This window comes from Myxocyprinus asiaticus, chromosome 28 (genome assembly GCF_019703515.2).
Source record: "Myxocyprinus asiaticus isolate MX2 ecotype Aquarium Trade chromosome 28, UBuf_Myxa_2, whole genome shotgun sequence".
NCBI lineage: Eukaryota > Metazoa > Chordata > Actinopteri > Cypriniformes > Catostomidae > Myxocyprinus > Myxocyprinus asiaticus.
In genome coordinates, this window is record NC_059371.1 from 41157206 (window position 1) to 41177739 (window position 20534).

At 40.0% G+C, this 20534-nt stretch overlaps 2 protein-coding genes across 3 annotated transcripts in view; both read left to right on the forward strand.

Moving 5' to 3' along the window:
- Positions 1-20534, forward strand: part of LOC127418591 (zinc finger protein ZFP2-like) — a 49782-nt gene that overhangs the window by 18822 nt on the left and 10426 nt on the right. Inside the window, exons 5-6 of one of the 2 annotated variants that reach the window (XR_007893507.1) lie at positions 5211-5274; positions 5356-6645. The exons of the other annotated variant lie outside the window; for it this stretch is intronic. The gene's annotated coding sequence lies outside the window, so the exon portion shown is untranslated. Of the gene's footprint in view, positions 1-5210; positions 5275-5355; positions 6646-20534 lie in introns of those variants that run through there. 2 annotated transcript variants of the gene reach the window in all.
- Positions 6836-20534, forward strand: part of LOC127418646 (zinc finger protein 260-like) — a 35902-nt gene continuing 22203 nt past the window's right edge. The window contains exons 1-4 of the mRNA XM_051659310.1: positions 6836-6953; positions 7419-7634; positions 7717-8209; positions 17228-18148. Coding sequence (XP_051515270.1) covers positions 6876-6953; positions 7419-7634; positions 7717-8209; positions 17228-18148 — 1708 coding nt within the window. The 5' untranslated portion in view covers positions 6836-6875. The remainder of the gene's footprint in view (positions 6954-7418; positions 7635-7716; positions 8210-17227; positions 18149-20534) is intronic.

The following is a 20534-nucleotide window of genomic DNA, read 5'->3' on the forward strand; positions in this document are numbered from 1 at the left end:
GAGAGAAGATCAGAATATCATCAAGATAGACAAACACAAAACGATCGACCATGTCTCTAAGCACGTCATTCACAAGCCCCTAGAAGACGGCGGGGGCATTGACCAATCTGAAAGGCATAACCGAATATTCAATGTGCCCCCTATGGGTGTTAAAAGCCATCTTCCGGGGAGGGCCTGGGTAGCTCAGAGGGTATTGTCGCTGACTGCCACCCCTGGAGTTGCGATTTTGAATCCAGGGCATGCTGAGTGACTCCAGCCAGGTCTCCTAAGCAACCAAATTGGCCCAGTTGCTAGGGAGGGTAGAGTCACATGGGGTAACCTCCTTGTGGTCGCGATTAGTGGTTCTCGCTCTCAATGAAGCATGTGGTGAATTATGCTTGGATTGCGTAGAGTAGCATGAGCCTCCAGATGATAAGATGTGCTGATTGACTATCTCAGAAGCTGATGCAACTGAGACTTGTCGTCCACCACCCAAATTGAGGTGAGTAACCGTGCCACAACAAGGACCTACTAAGTAGTGGGAATTGGGCATTACAAATTGGGAGAACAATTTTTTATTAAAAAAGTTGTCTTCCACTCATCCCCCTTCCTAATCCAGACAAGGTGATAAGCGTTGCGTAAGTCTAACTTTGTAAAGACGGACGCTCCCTGCAAGAGTTCAAAGGCTTAGGACATCAAAGATCAAGGATAGCAATTCTTCACCGTGATGTCATTCAGCCCCCAATAATCTCTACAGGGTCTAAGCGAGCCATCCTTCTTCTCCACGAAGAAGAACCCTGCCCCTGCCGGCAAAGAGGAAGGGCGAATGAGACCGGTTGCCAGAGAATCATTGATATACGTGTACATGGCCACCCTCTCGGGAGCCGAGAGTGAATACAGCCATTCCAGAGGTGGCGAGGAGGAAGGGTCATGGCGCAGGACTGGTTGAACACCACCCTCAAGTCATGGTATGTCAACGGTACTCCGGATAAGTCCACAGGTTCATCCTGCAATGGAACACAAGACTTGACAGGGGAAACAGCAGAGTTAAGACACAATAACAATATTGTTAATAACAATAAAGACTCCAAGCAAGAACAGTGTTGGTTGACCAATCTATGTGTGGCTTCTGCGTTACCAACCAAGGATGCCCCAACACTACCGGTAACGATGGAGATTGGATAAGGTAGAAGGACAACTGCTCCTTATGATTCCCAGAGACAAAGGTGACCAGCTTTGTGCATTGAGTGATAATGGACAGTGGCATGCCACTTAAGGTGTGGGTGGTGATGGGTCTTTCCAGCTGGACCATAGGAAGTCGTCTCTTAGAAGCCAATTCGAAATCCATAAAGTTCCCTTCAGCTCCGGAATCAACCAAGGCGGAAACCATGTGACAGATAGATCCATACTGCAGCCGGGCCGGGAGAAGTGTCTGAAGTTCAGGAGTTTTGTCAAAAGGTGCGCTTGCCAGTAACCCCTCTCCTACCAACAAGCTATGTCATTAAAGACACAGTCCATTAACGAGACATCACTGTTTCTCCCTGTGTGAGATCTGAGTTCTATCGACATGCATAGGCTCCGTGTCGGGCCAATACTGGCGAGTTTGCTGGAGAGGCAGAACGGGTAGGAGGATCAGCCACCAAGGTAGGTGGAAAGCGGCGTCGGCGATGGTGACTGCGTAGGGTCAGGCATTGATGGACTCGGATAGCCAAATCCACCAAGTCATCGAAGCACGGAGGCAAATCCAAAGAATAAATCTTGTCCAGAATGTCGTCGGAAAGACCATATAGAAATCGATCCCACATAGCGTGGTCATTCCACTCACAAGAAGCAGCAAGGGTGCGAAATTCAATCGCATAATCTGATACTTGTCGATCTCCTTAAGACAGTCCAGATAAAACCCTCTCCGCCTCCCGACCTTGAGCCGAGCAATCAAACACTCGGCAGAGCTCCGTGGTAAAGGCATGATAGGAAGTGCAGCAGGGATGTCTGTTGTCCCACATGGCAGTGCCCCATTTGCCAGCCCTTCCAGTGAGGAGCGAAATAACACAGGCCAACTTCATCATATCTGAAGCGAGAAAGGAGGGCTGTAATGTGAATAACAGGGAACATTGTGAAAGGAATGCACCGCAGGATTCGACCTCACCTGAATACGGGGCTGGAGGGGTAATGTGGGCTTCAAAGAATCCAGGAGCCAGAGGAACTGCGGTAAGGAAGCTTCCTGAGATGGGCTAGCATTAGGAGATGGTGGAGCTGCTGAACAAATGAGGTGAGCTTGGTGAGCTGCGAGACCATCACCTCCAAAGCCCGGTTCGAGGCAGCAATTTGATCCTGCTGATGTTCCATGCCTGCGAGACATGAGGGAGAGAAAATGACAAAACATACAAAACAAACGGACAAACTCACTGGAGCCGTGACACAGACATTGTTTCTGAAAATATAAAATATTGTATTTCCGTGGCCTGTTTTCCCATGTTTGAGTTCTAAACTAAAATGGGAGATCATGTTGAACTAGTTAAAGAAAAAAGTAGATCTTGCAGTTAAAAAGCTGGACACACCTGGAGAAGCCAATCTCTGTCAGCTTGAATATACATCTTTTTATATATTATAGATCTGCTTTGGATGTCTGTTGGCTTTACATATTGTTCGCACATTTGTTTTGTTGTTTTTATTCAATCCTAAAACACATCAAAGCTTAGGCTAATTAATGCATTTTAGCCAAACATGATTCGACAACTTTATGCAATCTGTGTTATTAAATAATTTTTCAGATTACTCGATTAATCGTCAGAATTTTTTTTCGATTACTCGATTACCAAAATAATCGATAGTGACAACCCTACAGTATACGTGATGCAAAGTTCATCATCAGCACAGTCTGCATGGACTGTCCGGATGGGGCACAGATTTTCTTGACACGTGGAGAGTCCTCATCTGTGCACTTAGTCAGTGCATGCACCTCCCCTTAACTTTACTAAGAGTATCACAAAGTAGTCGTATTGCTCATGCACCGAATGTGTTTGTATTCGCTCGCGGTCAATAGACTTAACATTGACAGGCTGATCAATCGACCGTGTGCGAGACAATTCGGCAGACAAAGGCCACACTTTTTAATTAAAAACACAGTAAAATTTGCAGCCAGAGGCGTCATGTTCATTCAAACATAATTGTTTTTTAAAACTAATGGAATTTCTAACCATTAAGTAACATTTCCAGAATATTGCAGGTCTGTTTTTGTGTTACAAACTAAAAAAGAACTTATGCAGAACGTTCTGCAATGGATATATTTAGGTTTTATTGTGCCATAAACTAACTTTCCCAAAACATTGCAGGGAGGATTTATGGGACAGTCTAGTAAGAACTTAAAACATTCTCTAATGGTTATTTTTAGGTTTTATATTTGATCATTTTGCGGAGAGGCTGATAGACAACAATCAATGACATTATTGCAGAACAGAATTTAAATCCCTAAAAAGGGCAAGCATATAAAGGTACCTCTTAATTGCTATTTTTCAACACATTAGGGCCCAAATACATTTCCAATAGCTTTTTTTTTTTTTTTTATTTACTTCTTTTAAATATATATTGCTTTTATTTTCAATGTTATAGCTTGTAGAAATCCTGAACATAACATTGAAAAGATAGGAGCATTTGCCTCGAGGTCAGCTGCCTTTAAAAAAAAAAAAAAAAAAAAAAAAAATGCTGCCTTTTTACATTTAGATAAAGGTTGTGAGTTGACGACAGACTTTATATAGAAAGTTGCATGTCCTCAGTATTTGCAGGGATCCCCTATTTAATATATTTCAGAAAAAAATGAACCGACTCACTCATTGCTCCTCTCCCAGCCTCTTAAATATTTGTATCCCTCAGTTTACAAAAACCTTTTGGGGTTTAATAAATGTTGAAGTAAAGATCAGAGTGTATGGGATTTGAAAGGATTAAAAAATAAAAATAAAAAAATAGATTTGAAAAACATACGATAATACGTGCTATCTTCCAGTCTTACTCGCTGCGTCTGATATACAAGCACGCGCATTTGATCCGCACGCGCTTTCATTCCTCTACAGGAATTCGCGCGCTTGCACAATTTAAAAATTAACGGTCATTCCGGTGGATCGACTCGCTGACAGACATTCATCGATTTCCTCAAAAGTACTTCAAGGTGTGGTATTAAATATAAATTTGACAAAGATTTGACTCATGTGAACGAAAAGAACATGATGTAAATGTGCACTGAGAAGTTTTTTTTTATTGACATCAAATGAAGAGGAGATGTCTCTGCTAAACTGTTCCCTTCAGTGGTAAGAAATGTATTTCACGTTGAATGTTTATTTTTTATTTTTTTTAATGTCTGTCAATAATTTTCTAATTGAAAAACACTCAACTGCATTGAATTAATTGGTGATTAGGAAGAATTTGCTTCAATATCTGCATTAATGTCCGGTGCTGAGCAGTGTTGGGTAAGTTACTCTAAAAAAGTACTCTGTCTGAAAAGTAATTGCTTTACTTATTCTAAAACCCTGATCAACCTTGACCAGATGAGAAATATAAGGATATACATGAAATTGTTCTTTTAATTCTTTCAAATAAACCATATAAAATCAAATAAATTATTCACGAACTGGCCAAAGAATTTAAGTGGGCTGCATTAAATTAAAAAACATACATTTTAACATTAGACGTTAAATTGCGATTGAATTCACTATTGTTTTATATAGAATTGTTTTATAGTCTATACAGTATTTAACACAGTTACATCAGAAGTAACTGTAATTACTTAAATTAAGAGTAATCCCTTTTTCCAATGAAAAAGTAATTTAACTACAGTAATTAATTACTTAGTAATGAATTACACCCAACACTGGTGCTGAGGTACAGTGTTTTATGAAACCCAAAATCAAGTTTTGAGGAGGACGTTTAGGCTCCCTTTGCATCATCTCTTGTAAAACATATTCTGACATTTACGTTCCGAATCTGTCATGTACGAGACACTATGGCAAAGAAGAAATGCTTTAGAAATGATGGTTTCGACGTCAGGAAGTGAGTGAAGTCGCGTACACGCAATGGAACACAGAGCGCCATAAACGCACCTGATGCTTAAAGTCCCTATTCAGAAAAACGCAACTTTCTTTATTGCTTTATGTGATGTCATGAAAGAACATATGTGTGCTGCAGAATATTTAGTGTGAACCCGCATACACTTAATAATGCGTTTTGTCATTGCTTTGTAGGTTCAAGCGAAGAGTATCATGTATAAACATACATACACACCACATCTCTGCGCATGAGCACAAGGTATTTTAAATACGATTGAGAAAGTAGTCGGATTCCATTGTTTACGTGGCTAATATTTTTCTTTTAATCTGATTATTTTAGGTCTACACCACTCCCTTCAATCGGATGGAAATTTAATACAAATCCAGCTCAGTCGGATCATTTTTGTGTTTACATGAAGGCTTTTCAATCGGATTAAGCTATCAGTCGATTCTAAACGGTTTATTTGGTTGCATGTAAATGTGGCCAGTGTGGTATTGGCATGACTTCAGGAGTTTATCATAATTTATGTTTCATAAGTGTTCATAAGAGTTTGTCCACAAATGACAATGAAGCTTAGGCATATCTATCTTTTTGTGACTGCTGAGGATGATTTTTATAAAGCTATACGAAAAGACAATAATAATAGCCTTAAAAATAATTGAGTTTACAAAACTCCTTATGGCATTTTAATGTGTGAACATCAGTCACATTTATTCTTATAATTAGAATTCATCTGCTGCATTGATGATCTCGCCAGTGTGAATTATTATTAGACAAAACTGCATTACAGATATCTTTCTAAAAAATAGTTTTGACGAGGCAAAAATAGTTAAAACGATGAACGCTTCGAGTTTTTCAGGCTAAATCATCTTGTGTGATTCACTCCAGTCCAGTAGATGACAGAAACGCACCGTGAGTTGTTTTCCAAACCACCATAAAACACGAGATGAACACGTGTTGTTTAATGTGTTTTTACATCATTTTATGTATTTATGTTGTGTGCACATCAAGATCTATGTTGATATGCTGTTTTCTCTCTTTGGCGTTTTAATGACAGTAAAAGAAGATTATTCCCCCAAAAGAGCAGCATCATCTAAGAGAATAACAAAGGACATTTGAAAAAGTGTTTTTGTAGGAATGCTTTTCTGTTATGTCTGGGCTAAATGTTTGTTTTAAACATTTAAATGATGCCACGGTTCAAATCACTGAGATTTTTTCCCCCATTCTAATGGTTGATGTGAACATTAACTGAAGCTCCTGACCCGTATCTGCATGATTTTATGCACTGCACTGCTGCCTCACGATTGGCTGATTAGATAATCGCTTGGATGATTGTTTGTGGCAGATGGGCTGTTTTGAGTATTTCTGTAACTGCTGATCTCCTGGGAATTTCACACACAACAGTCTCTAGAATTTACTCAGAATTATGCCAAAAACAAAAAACATCCAGTGGGCAGCACAGTGGACAGAAACACCTTGTTGATGAGAGAGGTCAACAGAGAATGGCCAGACTGGTTTGAACTGACAAAATCTACAGTAACTCAGATAACCTCTCTGTACAATTGTGTTGAGAAGAAGATAATCTCTGAATGCTATTCTGAGATGCGGGTTGGTGATGTTTTGGCGGCACAAGGGGGATCTACACAATATTAGGCAGGTGGTTTTAATGTTGTGGCTGATCGATGTGTGTGTGTGTGTGTGTGTGTGTGTGTATGTATGTATATATATATATATATATATATATATATATATATATATATATATATATATATATATATATATATATATATATATATATATATGTATGTGTATACAAAAACCCAGAAGTTTTCCCAGATATTTTCACACTCCAGTCCAGTATGAGGCGGAAAAGCGCCATAACCTCCATTAAACACGAGAAGATGGAAGAAGATCCCGCAGTTGGAGCTCTCAGTTCAGTATGTGTTTTATATATTTTACATCATTTGTGAGATTTTATTTATTTTGATGTGTATTTTGTCTGTGCATGTTGTTTTTCTCTCTTTTGACGTTTTAATGATCGTAAACGAAGCTTATCGCCGTATGTAACAGACTCTTCTAAATATTCAGTTTCAGGAGAAACAAGCAGAAATCTGAGAATATCATGTTTAATATCTAATATATGAGCTCGTTAAATCAAGAAGCAGATTGTAAATGAGTTTAATTAAAGCGATTATATTTTGAATAAAGCTTGTTAAAGGCTGATATCTGATAATATTCTGTCTATCAGGAAAATTAAACCAAACACAAAGCACACATTCATATTTATATCATCTCAGAAACAAAGTTATTTCAACAAATCTGTTCTTGTGTGTAATCATATAATAATGTTTTAGAGTTTGATGAATGTCAGTCCATTATAATGATGATGTTTTTGTGTTCAGATGTTCATCATGAGAGAGCAGGTGGATGTGATCTGCTGTAAATCAGTAGGAACTGATCTGTCCATGCTGGATATTAATGATTTCATCACAGAAATCTCTCAGCTAAACAAAGAAGTGACGTCACTGAAGAAAGAGGTGACGTCACTGAACGCAAAGCTGAAGGAGACAGAACTTGTTTCACACTGTACCTGTTTTGAGCGAGTTAAAGTTGAGATTGTAAGTAAGTTTCAAATGATGTGATATGACTGTGACTCTGTGATGATGAACGGTACAGATGTGATTGTGTTGTGTTTGTCAGGAGCTGGAAAAGGTTTCAGGTCAATCTTCAGTGTGTGTGACTGATGGGACCTCCACAGAATGTCAGGATTCAGTGTGGAGTGGCAGAGATCAGTCCACACCACAGCAGCTGCTGGACAAACTCTCTGAACAGAGATCCAGAGACACACAGGACTCACAGCTCACTTTACTCTGTTCTACTGATGCTCAGGAGAGTGTGTGTGACAGTAATCAGGGTGATCAAACCTCCACAGAGTCTCTGACTTCTGTCTGTAACGCTGGAGAACAGCAGATGCTGCAGACACCAGTGAAGATTGAAGTGAAGCAGGAGGAGATAAAAGAAAACACAGCAGAGGAAAAACAGAGTGATGAAGATGATAATGAACAGCAGATGCTGCAGACACTAGTGAAGATGTGTTCAGTGAAGCTGCTGGACTGCAGAAACCTGATGAAGATGAGAGGAGAAACCACAACAGAGGAACAACAGCGAGATGAAGATAATTTTATGCCTTCAGGTATGTTTCTTCCTTTTATGTTGTTTTACATTTTGACGACAATCAACTGTCATGTCAGCATGAAAAAGTTCCTCATTGTTTTTATTGTTGTTTTAGAAGTGTTCACTTGTCTTTTGTGCATTAAGGCCCCTGCAAATTTACCTACATCTGTATGATCATTCACATGGAGACATTTTCCAAGATCATGTTTTGCATTTTTTTAATCAGTCTAAAAAAGGAATCAAATACTCTTTAAGGGATAGTTTACCCAAAAATGAAAAATTCTTGCCATCCCAGATGTGTATGACTTTATTCAGCAAAATGCAAAGATTTTTAAAAGAATATCTCAGCTGTGTAGGTCCACATAATGCAAGTTGATGGTGATCAGCACTTTAAAGCTTCAAAGGAATACAAAAAGCACAGACAGTCAGCAAAAATGTAATCCACACAACTCCAGTGGTTAAATTAATGTCTTCCAAAGCTCTATGATTTTTGAATGATAAAGATATACATTAAGGTAGGCTTATAGCCTACTTTTACATATATTTTGGTGGAAAATTATTTAAAAACGTATGAAAAAAATAAGTTTTTTATTTTTTTTTTTTAAACAATTTCCAAAGTAGCCTAATAGTACACCTGTCATGTCCATTGAAATGGAAAAATCTTTCTCAATAAATAAATATTTAAATAATATTTGATCTTTTTTATTTTCTATGCATCATTTTTCAATCCAAGAGGGGGGAAAAAAAGACACTTCTCTGTAATTTAACTTCAGCATTTTTTTTTAATCTGGAGCAAACCCCTCCATCAGGTATTTTTGAATTTAGCCTTCCACTGGACACAGCAAAGCTTTTTGGCACCTATATAACCTAGTAGATATTAATACACGATTGACTAAGGTGTAATATATTTAATAATCCCTGTGGAATTTATTCGTCTCTCCATATTTGCAAAGGTAAAGATGCAGGTAGGAAAGCTTGATGGCGTCAGCAGCACTATAAAGAGCAGGGGGACTTTTAGCAGAGGGTCCATTTCACACCACAGTGCATGGTTGTGTACGTGTGTCAAAGAGCACTTTCATCCATCAATGTGAGAAAACGGCACCTTTAAATGCAAATGAGTTTGATTCGATTTGGTATCGTCCCACATTCTGTGTTCATATTTCTCCATGTTTGTCTATAAGTTATATGTGCAGCCAGGAGAAGCATCATACACACAGATATTTACATAACGTGATATACATGTATAGAGAAATCTCTACCGGTTGACATTTTATTCCATCTCCATCATAAATATCACCATAACGCCCATGTCATGTTTTGTAGCTTGTAATGTAAATGCTACAGCCTGATTGTGTTTGTGTGTTTTTGTATACTGTGCAGAATCGTAAAAGAGCCATTTGCTTAACGATATATTTATAGAGATGCCTTTTTGCAAATGTTTCCATAAGCACATGTAAACAAGCATATTTCACTCTGTCTGGCGGGCATGAGCACTGTTTTACGTACAGCGACGCTCGTTAAGGCTGGTTGTGTTTAATGTGAATGCATGAATCTCGCTTTCTGATCTAAAAGCTGAAGCCGTCCCCCTCTCCTCCCACTATACTTGTCAAGCAATTAGCAGGAATGAGGATCCAAATGCAGGAATGAGTGAAAATTAAATGAGTGAAGATTTTATTAAATAACAGAAAACAAACAAGTAAAGCAAAACTCATGGGGAGAGGAACAAACAAAACATACACTACCCCCCCTCCACGGCATGGTTTGCGCACAGCCATTTCTTTTTACAATTCAAAAGTCGCGTGAACAAATGATACTGCTATCGCTGTTGCTAACTTTAAAACTACTGGGTTGATGTCCCGTGTCGCAAATCCAGTGACGCTGGTAGTGACGATTCTCTCTGACCATTCAGTGATCTGCAGGGTTTTGACGTCACATTTAGTATCGGCTCGGCTCGCTTGGAACCTCGACTGAGGAGGTACTAAAAAAAGTACCAGGTACTGTCCACAGTGGAAAACCCCCCAAAAGCAAGCAGAGTTGAGTGGAGCTGTACCGTGCAGTGGAAAAGCCCCATAAAAGAGCATCACAAAGCAGTTGTAGTATGTATGCATCGAATGCGTCCGTCTGCACTCAAGATCAGTGGAGTATACTCAGGAAAGCAATGCGTTTTACCGAGCCCTCCCTTTCATCATCGTCGCCCCACCGACTTTCAACAGGCTCGCTACGGGTGTGGGCAGGAGAGAGCAGAGGTGCAATTTAATAAGCCTCATTTGGGCAGCGGAGGATGAAGCTCACCTGATTTTAATATAGCTTCATCACCGCTGCCATAAAAATGCAGAGTGTGTGAAAACATTGGGTCCTCACAGGTCAAGGAGCAGAGTGGGTAGGGAACTGGCCGAATTAGATGCTCCCTCTGAACCCCTGCGAGGTGTGGAGGAAATACTGCTCATATCGCGGCTGATGGGCATGGATCCCACTGAAGACAAGCCACTGCCTGCCCCTCGAAGCCGCTGTCCCTCATGCCACAGACAACTGAGGGAGTGCGTTGCGACCGCCAGACCCCACCCACATTCTGGAACATTCCTTTGGACACTCCGCATTCTTCACAAAGTGCCATCTCAACACGAGGATGCTAGATTCTCCTTTATTTTAGACACTCCCCCCATTAACACTTTAATCCTCCTTTTTTGGACATTTGAAGTTTATTATTGTTGCATTCTACGACCTTACTATTAAACTTACTTATCTAGGGGTACATTGTAGTTAGGGCTCGTACACCATTTATACAGTGCATCCGGAAAGTATTCACAGCGCTTCACTTTTTCCATATTTTGTTATGTTACAGCCTTATTCCAAAATGGATTAAATTCATTATTTTCCTCAAAATTCTACCAACAATACCCCATAATGACAATGTGAAAGAAGTTTGTTTGAAATCTTTGCAAATTTATTAAAAATAAAAAAATGAAAAAAATCACATGTATATAAGTATTCACAGTCTTTGCCATGACACTCAAAATTGAGCTCAGGTGCATCCTGTTTCCACTGATCATCCTTGAGATGTTCTACAACTTGATTGGAGTCCACCTGTGGTAAATTCAGTTGATTGGACATGATTTGGAAAGGCACACACCTGTCTATATAAGGTCTCACAGTTAACAGTGCATGTCAGAGCACAAACCAACCCATGAAGTCTAAGGAATTGTCTGAAGACCTCTGAGACAGGATTGTATCGAGGCACAGATCTGGGGAAGGGTACAGAAAAATTTCCACAGCATTGAAGGTCCCATTGAGCACAGTGGCCTCCATCATCTGTAAATGGAAGAAGTTTGGAACCACCAGGACTCTTCCTAGAGCTGGCCGCCCGGCTAAACTGAGCGATTGGGGGAGAAGGGCCTTAGTCAGGGGGGTGACCAAGAACCCGATGGTCACTCTGACAGAGCTCCAGCATTTCTCTGTGGAGAGAGGAGAACCTTCCAGAAGAACAACCGTCTCTGCAGCACTCCACCAATCAGGCCTGTATGGTAGAGTGGCCAGACGGAAGCCACTCCTCAGTAAAAGGCACATGACAGCCCGCCTGGAGTTTGCCAAATGGCACCTGAAGGACTCTCAGACCATGAGAAACAAAGATTGAACTCTTTGGCCTGAATGGCAAGCGTCATGCCTGGAGGAAACCAGGCACCGCTCATCGCCTGGCAAATACCATCCCTACAGTGAAGCATGTTGGTGGCAGCATCATGCTGTGGGGATGTTTTCAGCGGCAGGAACTGGGAGACTAGTCAGGATTGAGGGAAAGATGAGTGCAGCAATGTACAGAGACATCCTTGATGAAAACCTGCTCCAGAGCGCTCTGGACCTCAGACTGGGGCGAAGGTTCATCTTCCAACAGGACAACGACCCTAAGCACACAGCCAAGATAACAAAGGAGTGGCTACGGGACAACTCTGTGAATGTCCTTGAGTGGCCCAGCCAGAGCCCAGACTTGAACCCAATTGAACATCTCTGGAGAGATCTGAAAATGGCTGTGCACCGATGCTCCCCATCCAACCTGATGGAGCTTGAGAGGTCCTGCAAAGAAGAATGGGAGAAACTGCCCAAAAATAGGTGTGCCAAGCTTGTAGCCTCATACTCAAAAAGACTTGAGGCTGTAATTGGTGCCAAAGGTGCTTCAACAAAGTATTGAGCAAAGGCTGTGAATATTTATGTACATGTGATTTTTTTTTTTTTTTTTTTCTTGCAAAGATTTCAAACAAACTTCTTTCACGTTGTCATTATGGGGTATTGTTTGTAGAATTTTGAGGAAAATAATGAATTTTATCCATTTTGGAATAAGGCTGTAACATAACAAAATGTGGAAAAAGTGAAGCGCTGTGAATACTTTCTGGATGCACTGAATCTGTCCCAACGGTTTGCAAAATAACGTGAGAGTCAGTCCCAGGATGTGTGTGTGTGCGTTTGTGCCAGCTAGGGGATGCCCAGAAAGAGGCCACTCACCTGAATTGGCTTCACTCTGGACCAATAGCATGCCGCATGGCGGTCTGATTCCCCGGTCAAGCCCTGCCGTTGGTTGGTAGTGTTCAGTTTTTTTTTTCTCCCCAATTTGGAATGCCCAATTCCCAGTGCACTCTTAAGTCCTCGTGGTGGCGTAGTGACTCCCCTCAATCCGGATGGTGGAGGACGAATCACAGATGCCTCAGCTTCTGAGACTGCCAACCCGCGCATCTTATCACGTGGCTTGTTGTGCATGTTACCGTTGAGACATGCGCGTGTGGAGGCTTCACGTCATCCACCGCGGCATCCACGCACAACTCGCCACACACCCCACCGAGAGTGAACCACATTATATTGCCCACGAGGAGGTTACCCCATGTGACGCTACCCTCCCTAGCAACTGGGCCAATTTTGTTGCTTAGGAGACCTGGCTGGAGTCACTCAGCACGCCCTGGGATTCGAACTCACGAACTCCAGGGGTGGTAGTCAGTGTCTTTACTCGCTGAGCTACCCAGGCCCCCCGGTAGTGTTCAATTTTAAAAAGAGTTCCCGTGTAGTAATAGTGGTAGTAAGACAACAGTGATACTTTCCAACTGGAAAACAATCACTGTAGAAGAAAAGAGGAAGATCAGGCCACACAGAGCCGTATTTTCCCACACTCTTGACGGGCTGAGTTTCAAATTTAAAACTAATGGCCACCCCATCTGATGCATGTGTGCCTTTCTTATTCCCCACATATGAGTGACGCAATCTGGACTCCACCTTCTGTGTTTGTCAGTACTATCCCTAACTACCTCCTAACATTTATTATTTCAAATAAATGTCTCTCTGAGGCCTGACGCCACACCCGCTTTGTCTCTTGCTCACCCTGCCACAAGAAGGAGCATTCAGTATTCAGCCCAGAATACTTTATTCACGTAGAATTAAGTATTCTGCAGAACCCTGCCTTTTGCACAGCAAAAATCAAATAGGATTTGAACCAGCAGAGCACAGTTCTTGTGATGTCCAGAGTAGAGAGGGTGGAGAGGGACAGGAGGATCTGTTGGTTGACTGTGACAAAGGCTGCAGGCATTAGTTTTTTTAGACACACTTTGTAAATGTGAATTTAAATGCACAATCCAGAAATAATAATAGCCACATAATTTTGAAGGGTTGGCACTCCAAAGAGCATGCAATATTTCATTTGTATTCTTTGTCATTTTCATATTAATGAGGAAAACATGGTGTTGTTGACGTGACAGATGTAAGTGGCACATACTGTACATGATGAGGAGAAAACCACCCAAAACACTCTGAAACCTGCTGATTTTGACCTCTAAGATATCCATATGGTGTCTTTTAAGGCTGCTCGATTGATTGAATTAAGAACGAAATCACAAAATGTTCTTACACGATTACTAAACTGCAAAAGGTCTCAGTTCAGTGCTTTAGTCAGAGATGTGTGATCATGGGGCACCCTCTAGTGGTTACAGATGGCACATGTTGAGCAGTGCAGCAACATTAGATGATGGTTATCACATTACAATTTAAATCATCTTGTGCCGTCTTGCTGGACAGTGAAAAACGCATTTTATACTAGAGGCTGACAGATAGTGGATTTTACCGATACTGATAACCAAGTTGGGCAGTACTTGCCGATAACCGATTAATCAACCGATAGTTTGTAAAACTGATACTGAATGAAAAAATAACACACAATAAACAGTACTGACTGAACCATTAAAAGTGTATTGTAAATATTTTTTATGAAATAAATATATAAATATTAATATATATGAACTAATATTCAAATTTTAAAGTAGGCTGATTTTTAAATTGACGTTGTTTCCTTAGTCCACAAAAGGGCACAATAAATACATAAACCATTCAGCACCGTTATATTATTGCATAGAACATTCCTATCCTGGCTGTTAAAAAGCATTTCATTTTCAACTAATGTGCATATAATAAATAAATAGTTTAAGTCAGTCCATATTCTCAAATGTTTAGTCAAAAGTAAAATGAATGGGGGAAATACTTCAATAGACAGTTCACATGGTGTTACACTTGCTCTGATTCCTACTGCTCCAGCTTCATAATAACAGCGAAAAACCACATTGTTTTTTATTCAGTTCAGTTGTATGTAGAGTAGCAATTGTGGCAGCGGGGGCGTGGTTGAGCGTCCGTCCGGAGAGAAAGCGGTAAGGGCGCTTGTACCTGAGCTAGATTATGTGTAACACCTGCCTCTAATTCCAGTGAGCATGGAGAGAGTGACATATAAGCAGCCACACTACCAGCAGAGAGTGAGAGAGTCTGGCACAAGGAAGGCCACGGTGCTCCTTAAGCGGCTACGTTTAATCTGTTATGTTTGTGAAGCTGATGTGTTTAAGTTACTAGTGCCTGTGCAGCTAATGAGTTTAAGTCTACGTGCCTGTGAAGCTGACGAGTTTGTGAAGTTGTAAAGCATTGAAGTGGCTGAATAAAAGTCCTACCTGAGCCTGGAAAAACCTGCTTCCATATTCACAGATAGCAGTGTATTTGTGTGAACTCGGTGGTGAAGCAGCTTAGACTATGAGCCCAGGCCAGGGGCTGTTCAATCAGACGGAACATAACAGACTGGAAATGAATGCGTGAATCTCGAGAGACACATTTCCAAGTTGAACATCTTTCCTGACAAAGCATTTAAACAACTCATTGCATAATCTGAGAAACGCTGATAAGAGAGCAAGACGCAATGGCCAAAGACCTCCACCAACTGTAAGGGGCTGTTCACACCGAATGCTTTTGCAACCATCTATTAGTTTTTCTATGTAAACACTCGCTAGACAAACGTCTTTGTTTCCCTTGGTTTTTGTTTATTCAGTGTCTTGTGCAGAAGCGTTGTTTTTTTAGATGATGCGTCTAATTAAAAAGAACTTTAAGAGCATATTGAGATGCCTGCTTTCTGTTAAACTGTATTTGTTGTGCTGTGTCTAGCCTTTTTTAGCGCAAGAATGTGATCAATCTGAAGTCATCGTATTACAGTGAGGTTACATTTTCTAAATTGAAATCAGATGTGTTTCTGATTTGTTTATACGTTTCTCTCGGCTGCATAAAGATATTAATTTGCTTTCTCATGTCACTAGCTTTAAATATGCAACTTAGCTGGCTAACAAATGCATAAATGTGACCAGCAGGATATAAAATAACGCAAATAGATGGTAATATATGGTAACAATCGTGACATTTAAACATTTGGGTAGGACTTGCGTGTAGTTCTGTCACATTGTTCTTACCACTTGGTTAGCTTTAATGTTAGTTTCCTCTTAGCCTTGTTGGCAAACATATTGCTGTTCTCTACTAATGCAGCATCTAGTCAACAAATGAATTACTTTATAATGATATGAAAACATGTACCGTAGTGTACTGTATATGTACCTTTTCATTATTGATGTTTTAAATCTGCATTTGAAGTGTTCCACTCCATGCAGAGTGTAATCTCGTGTCAAAACAAACACCAAAAGGCATCAGTGAAGTTTTTATTTCACCTCTAGAGGTTGCTCTCATACTGTATAACGACAGTGGACCCATCCCAGCTGCTCCAGCACCAGACGCAATGGGGAAAAATTATCGGTGTGGATTTTTGCTGATAACCAATAGTTCCAAAAATCTCTTATCAGTGCCAGTTAATCGGCAAAACCGTTATGTCGGTCGACCTCTATTTGATACGTATCTGATTTTTTCCAATGTGCCTTTTAGTGTGAGCAGCCAGGTCAGATTGAATGATTTTTACATATATCTAATGGAACATTTGTCACTTGCACGCTTGATTTACCACAGAATATGCCTGTTATGACTTTAGATCTCAAGTCATATTGATACATGCAGTTCCTTTTTAAGAAAATAAAATAAAACTTTAGTCTTCAACAGTTGGGTTCAGTGGTTCATTTGAATTTCACATAGTAAAATATGTGCTTGAAAACATGCAGAGGTAGATTTAGCTGTGTAACACAGCTCTTTGCTCATGTCACCCGTGCAGAAAACAGTTTCTATATTTCTCAAACTGTATCAGAATGCAAGTAAATGGGAATCTGAAATAATTGCAAATAACTCTTCCCTTACATATATATAATGCTGTTTTTCCTGCTGTCCTTCGATTTAATGCCGTCTCGCTAATAATATTACATTCTTGAACTTCAGTGGTAATTCAATTCTACCATACGACTGCAAATGACTTAGTTTAAAATATCTTTATGCATCTGGTCTTTCATCACTTGCAGATATTTTATTAGGTAGTAATTAAGTGTTCTATTCTGGTAAAAAAAAAAACTTCTTTTATTATGCATATTAGAAGAATGAACATGTCTGTTTGTTATGCACATGCTCAGGGAGTGTTATACACATGCGGGTAAGTTAACGAGCATCGGCTGTTCAGACTAGTGTCTGGGCTAAATTCTCTTTAAAAAAAATCTGATTTGAGCAGAAAATCTGATTTGGGACACATACGTGTCTGAACATAGCCGCAATGGAAGTTTTCTTCACATTTCTCCCTCTTAAATTTATTTTTGTCAATTTACTGTGTTCATTGTAGAGCTGATGGAAGAGCAAGAGGAACATCAAGAGCTGAATGAAGTTGAGGAGAAACTTCAGTGTCAGAAACATCATGATTTAATAACTGGAGAAAAATCTTTGAGTGACTCAAAGACTAAGAAGAATTTCTCACTAAAGTCTCAAAGAAGAGCATCAAAAAATACTTTCACCTGCTCTCAATGTGGAAAGAGTTTCACATATAAAAGAGATCTTAGTATCCACATGAGAATTCATACTGGAGAGAAGCCTTACTTGTGCCATCAGTGTGGAAATAGTTTTTCATGTGCAGGCTCTCTCAAGATTCATCTCCTCCGTCACACTGGAGAAAGACCATTTGAATGTGATCAGTGTGGTAAAACATTTGTTGTGGCAGCGCACCTAAAAACACACCAGAAAACTCACACAAATGAGAAGTCTTACAAGTGTTCTTTTTGTGGAAAGAGTTTTGCATACCTGTCCTATTTTAAAGCACATCAGAAAATACATTATGGCATGGGTGCTCCAATGTGCTTTGAATGTGGGAAGACCTTTACAACAGCCAGCAACTTGAACAAGCATCAAAGAATTCATACTGGAGAAAAACTTTACAAGTGTTCACATTGTGAAAAGAGTTTCACTCAGTCAGAAAACCTGAAAACACACGAGAGAATCCATACTGGAGAGAAAGTTCACAAGTGTTCACACTGTGAAAAGAGTTTCACTCAGTCAGAAAGCCTGAAAAAACACAAGAGAATTCATACTGGAGAGAAACCTTATAAGTGCTCACACTGTGGAAAGTGTTTCACTCAGTCAGAACACCTGAAAAGACACAAGAGAATTCATACTGGAGTGAAACCTTACAAGTGCTCACACTGTGAAAAGAGTTTCACTCAGTCAGAAAGCTTGAAAACACACGAGAGAATTCATACTGGAGAGAAACCATAAGTGCTCTTCGTCTAGGAGTTTCAGAACAGCAAGTCATATGAAAAGGTGTTGCCCAAAGTAATCACAGAGAGAGGTCCCTTCTTCAGTTACAATGCTTCAAGTAAATAGTTGAAATTTCAGATAATCCCAAAGATGGAATTTCTTCCAAAAGAACAGCATCATCTAAGAAGTGTCATTTGCTAAAATCACCTGTTATTGTGAAGTTTGGCCTTGTTCAACATTGTATTAATGACCCAGTTCCACCTGATATTAAGATGGTGATCCGATCACAGGTGGTCTGCACTAAATACAGGTGGAAACGGGGTCCAGAACTCCATAGGGATCCGAGCAAGTGAGCATCGTCCAAAACAATGACGTAACGTACAAAGAGACTGAACGTGATTCACCGGCATCATGCTGACAGATGAGGTAGCATAATTAAAATTACAGTTATGATTGTTTTACTACAAACTTTGGGACTGTATATTATATTTGACTATCCAGTGCTGGAACAGGGCTAAAACAAAGTGTGGATATAGGTCTGACTATGCGAGACTGTAGTATGAAGTAATCACTTTTCTTTGCATGATACATTGACTGCATTTATACGATTTATACGATTGATAAAGCTAGCTAGCCAGCTTTATCAATAGCTGTTAGCTAAATTTGATGGATGATGACAGTAGCTGTTTATTTTATTTATGTGTGTTAAAATAGACTGTACATTATAAATATGTTGACACAATTCAGTATTGATGTGATTCCATCACAACTGTCATTTTGATATATCGATGCGCTATTGTTTTATAATAATAGAATGTTTATATTTTCTATATAACCTTATGTTACACTAATGAATGGGTCTTTTTGCATTATCTTGAACATTTGTATAGCATTCATTTCATGTGTTATTGTAGTTTAGCTAAAATTACACAGATCAATCCTTATGGCACTATATTTCACATGTTTTGCAGTTATGTAAGCTTACCTGTCCAATAAGAAGAATGCCAATTTAGGGTCGGTTTTGATCCCCAAAACTGAACGAAGGTCCCTTCAGGAATCAAATGCCCTGCCAATGTTCACTCTAGTTTTCGCTCGACCACGATCACGTTTCCAATTAGCCAGATGGGATTAAGTAGATGATGTTTTTTGTTTTGTTTTTTGGCTTACTCTGAGTTTGTGTAGGAGTCGGTGTTGTGCTGGGAGCCGGACGTTTGCTGGATTCCATCTCTAAGATAACGTTACCTAGTGTTGCAGTTTGTTGCAGTTTGTTGTCGCTGTTGAATAGCGGAAGAGAAGCTACTGTCTGAGGCAAAGCACTCGGTAGCATGCATAAACATCACATCCTTTGGATTTTCCCAGCAAAAGCAACCCGCACCCTTCACATGAAAATCAGTCTGCAGGCTTTAATAGGCAACCTATTCCACCTTTAAAGGTGCACTATGTAACAATTTTCATGTAATATTTGCCTTTTTTTTTGCCAGTGCCCTTCCCGACCTTCTTAGGTTGCCTATTAAAGCCTGCAGACTGATTTTCACCTTTAAAGGTGCACTCAGTATGTGACTAACCTCCCTAGCAACCGGGCCAATTTGGTTGCTTGGGAGACCTGGCTGGAGTTTGAACTCACGAACTCCAGGGGTGGTAGTCAGCGTCTTTACTAACTGAGCTATCCAGGCCCCCCAAGATCTTGAAAATATGAAATATGCTACCCTCAACTCACCAACCCCACTGCACTGTACTTGACAATTACAACTTTATATAAAGACAGGTATCGGTGAGTGCCAAACAAAGTACTGTAGTCATACGCAGTCTCTTAAAAAAATGTATCGGTGCATCTCTGACTTTCTGTTTATATAAATTAAATGTTTGAATGAAATATTTTTTCTTCATGCAGTTTGCACTCTACCAAAGGTTGTACTGTCTGCTAAGGTGTTTGACATTGTTGGGACAGAGATTTTCATAAGGGATGTGGTAGGCAGACTATCTTGGTTTAGGGCTAGTTTTATTGGTCATTGTGCTAGTGATGAATGATGAAAAATATTTTTGTATTATCTTATGGAAGAATCTTGTTATGAGACAATCACTTATGAGATTCAGATGGCAGAATAACTCGCATCAAGACTTTGATAGAGAATAAGGAGATCGCTTTCCTCTCAATTTATGCACCCTGTAGTCCTGATCTTACCTTTTTTCTTCAATTACATCTTATCTCAAACATGTCAGACACTTGGACAGTGATAGGAGCAGATATGAATGCTGTAATTTCCCACAATTTAGATGGATGCCAGGAAACTGGCAGGTCTATGTGTGGCCCGTTGTCTGTGTAGTGACACCCTTCATTAAATTTGTCAGGAATCCCATTTTTATTTTCCCCGCCATTGAGCCACAAGCGAGAGTGTTTCTTC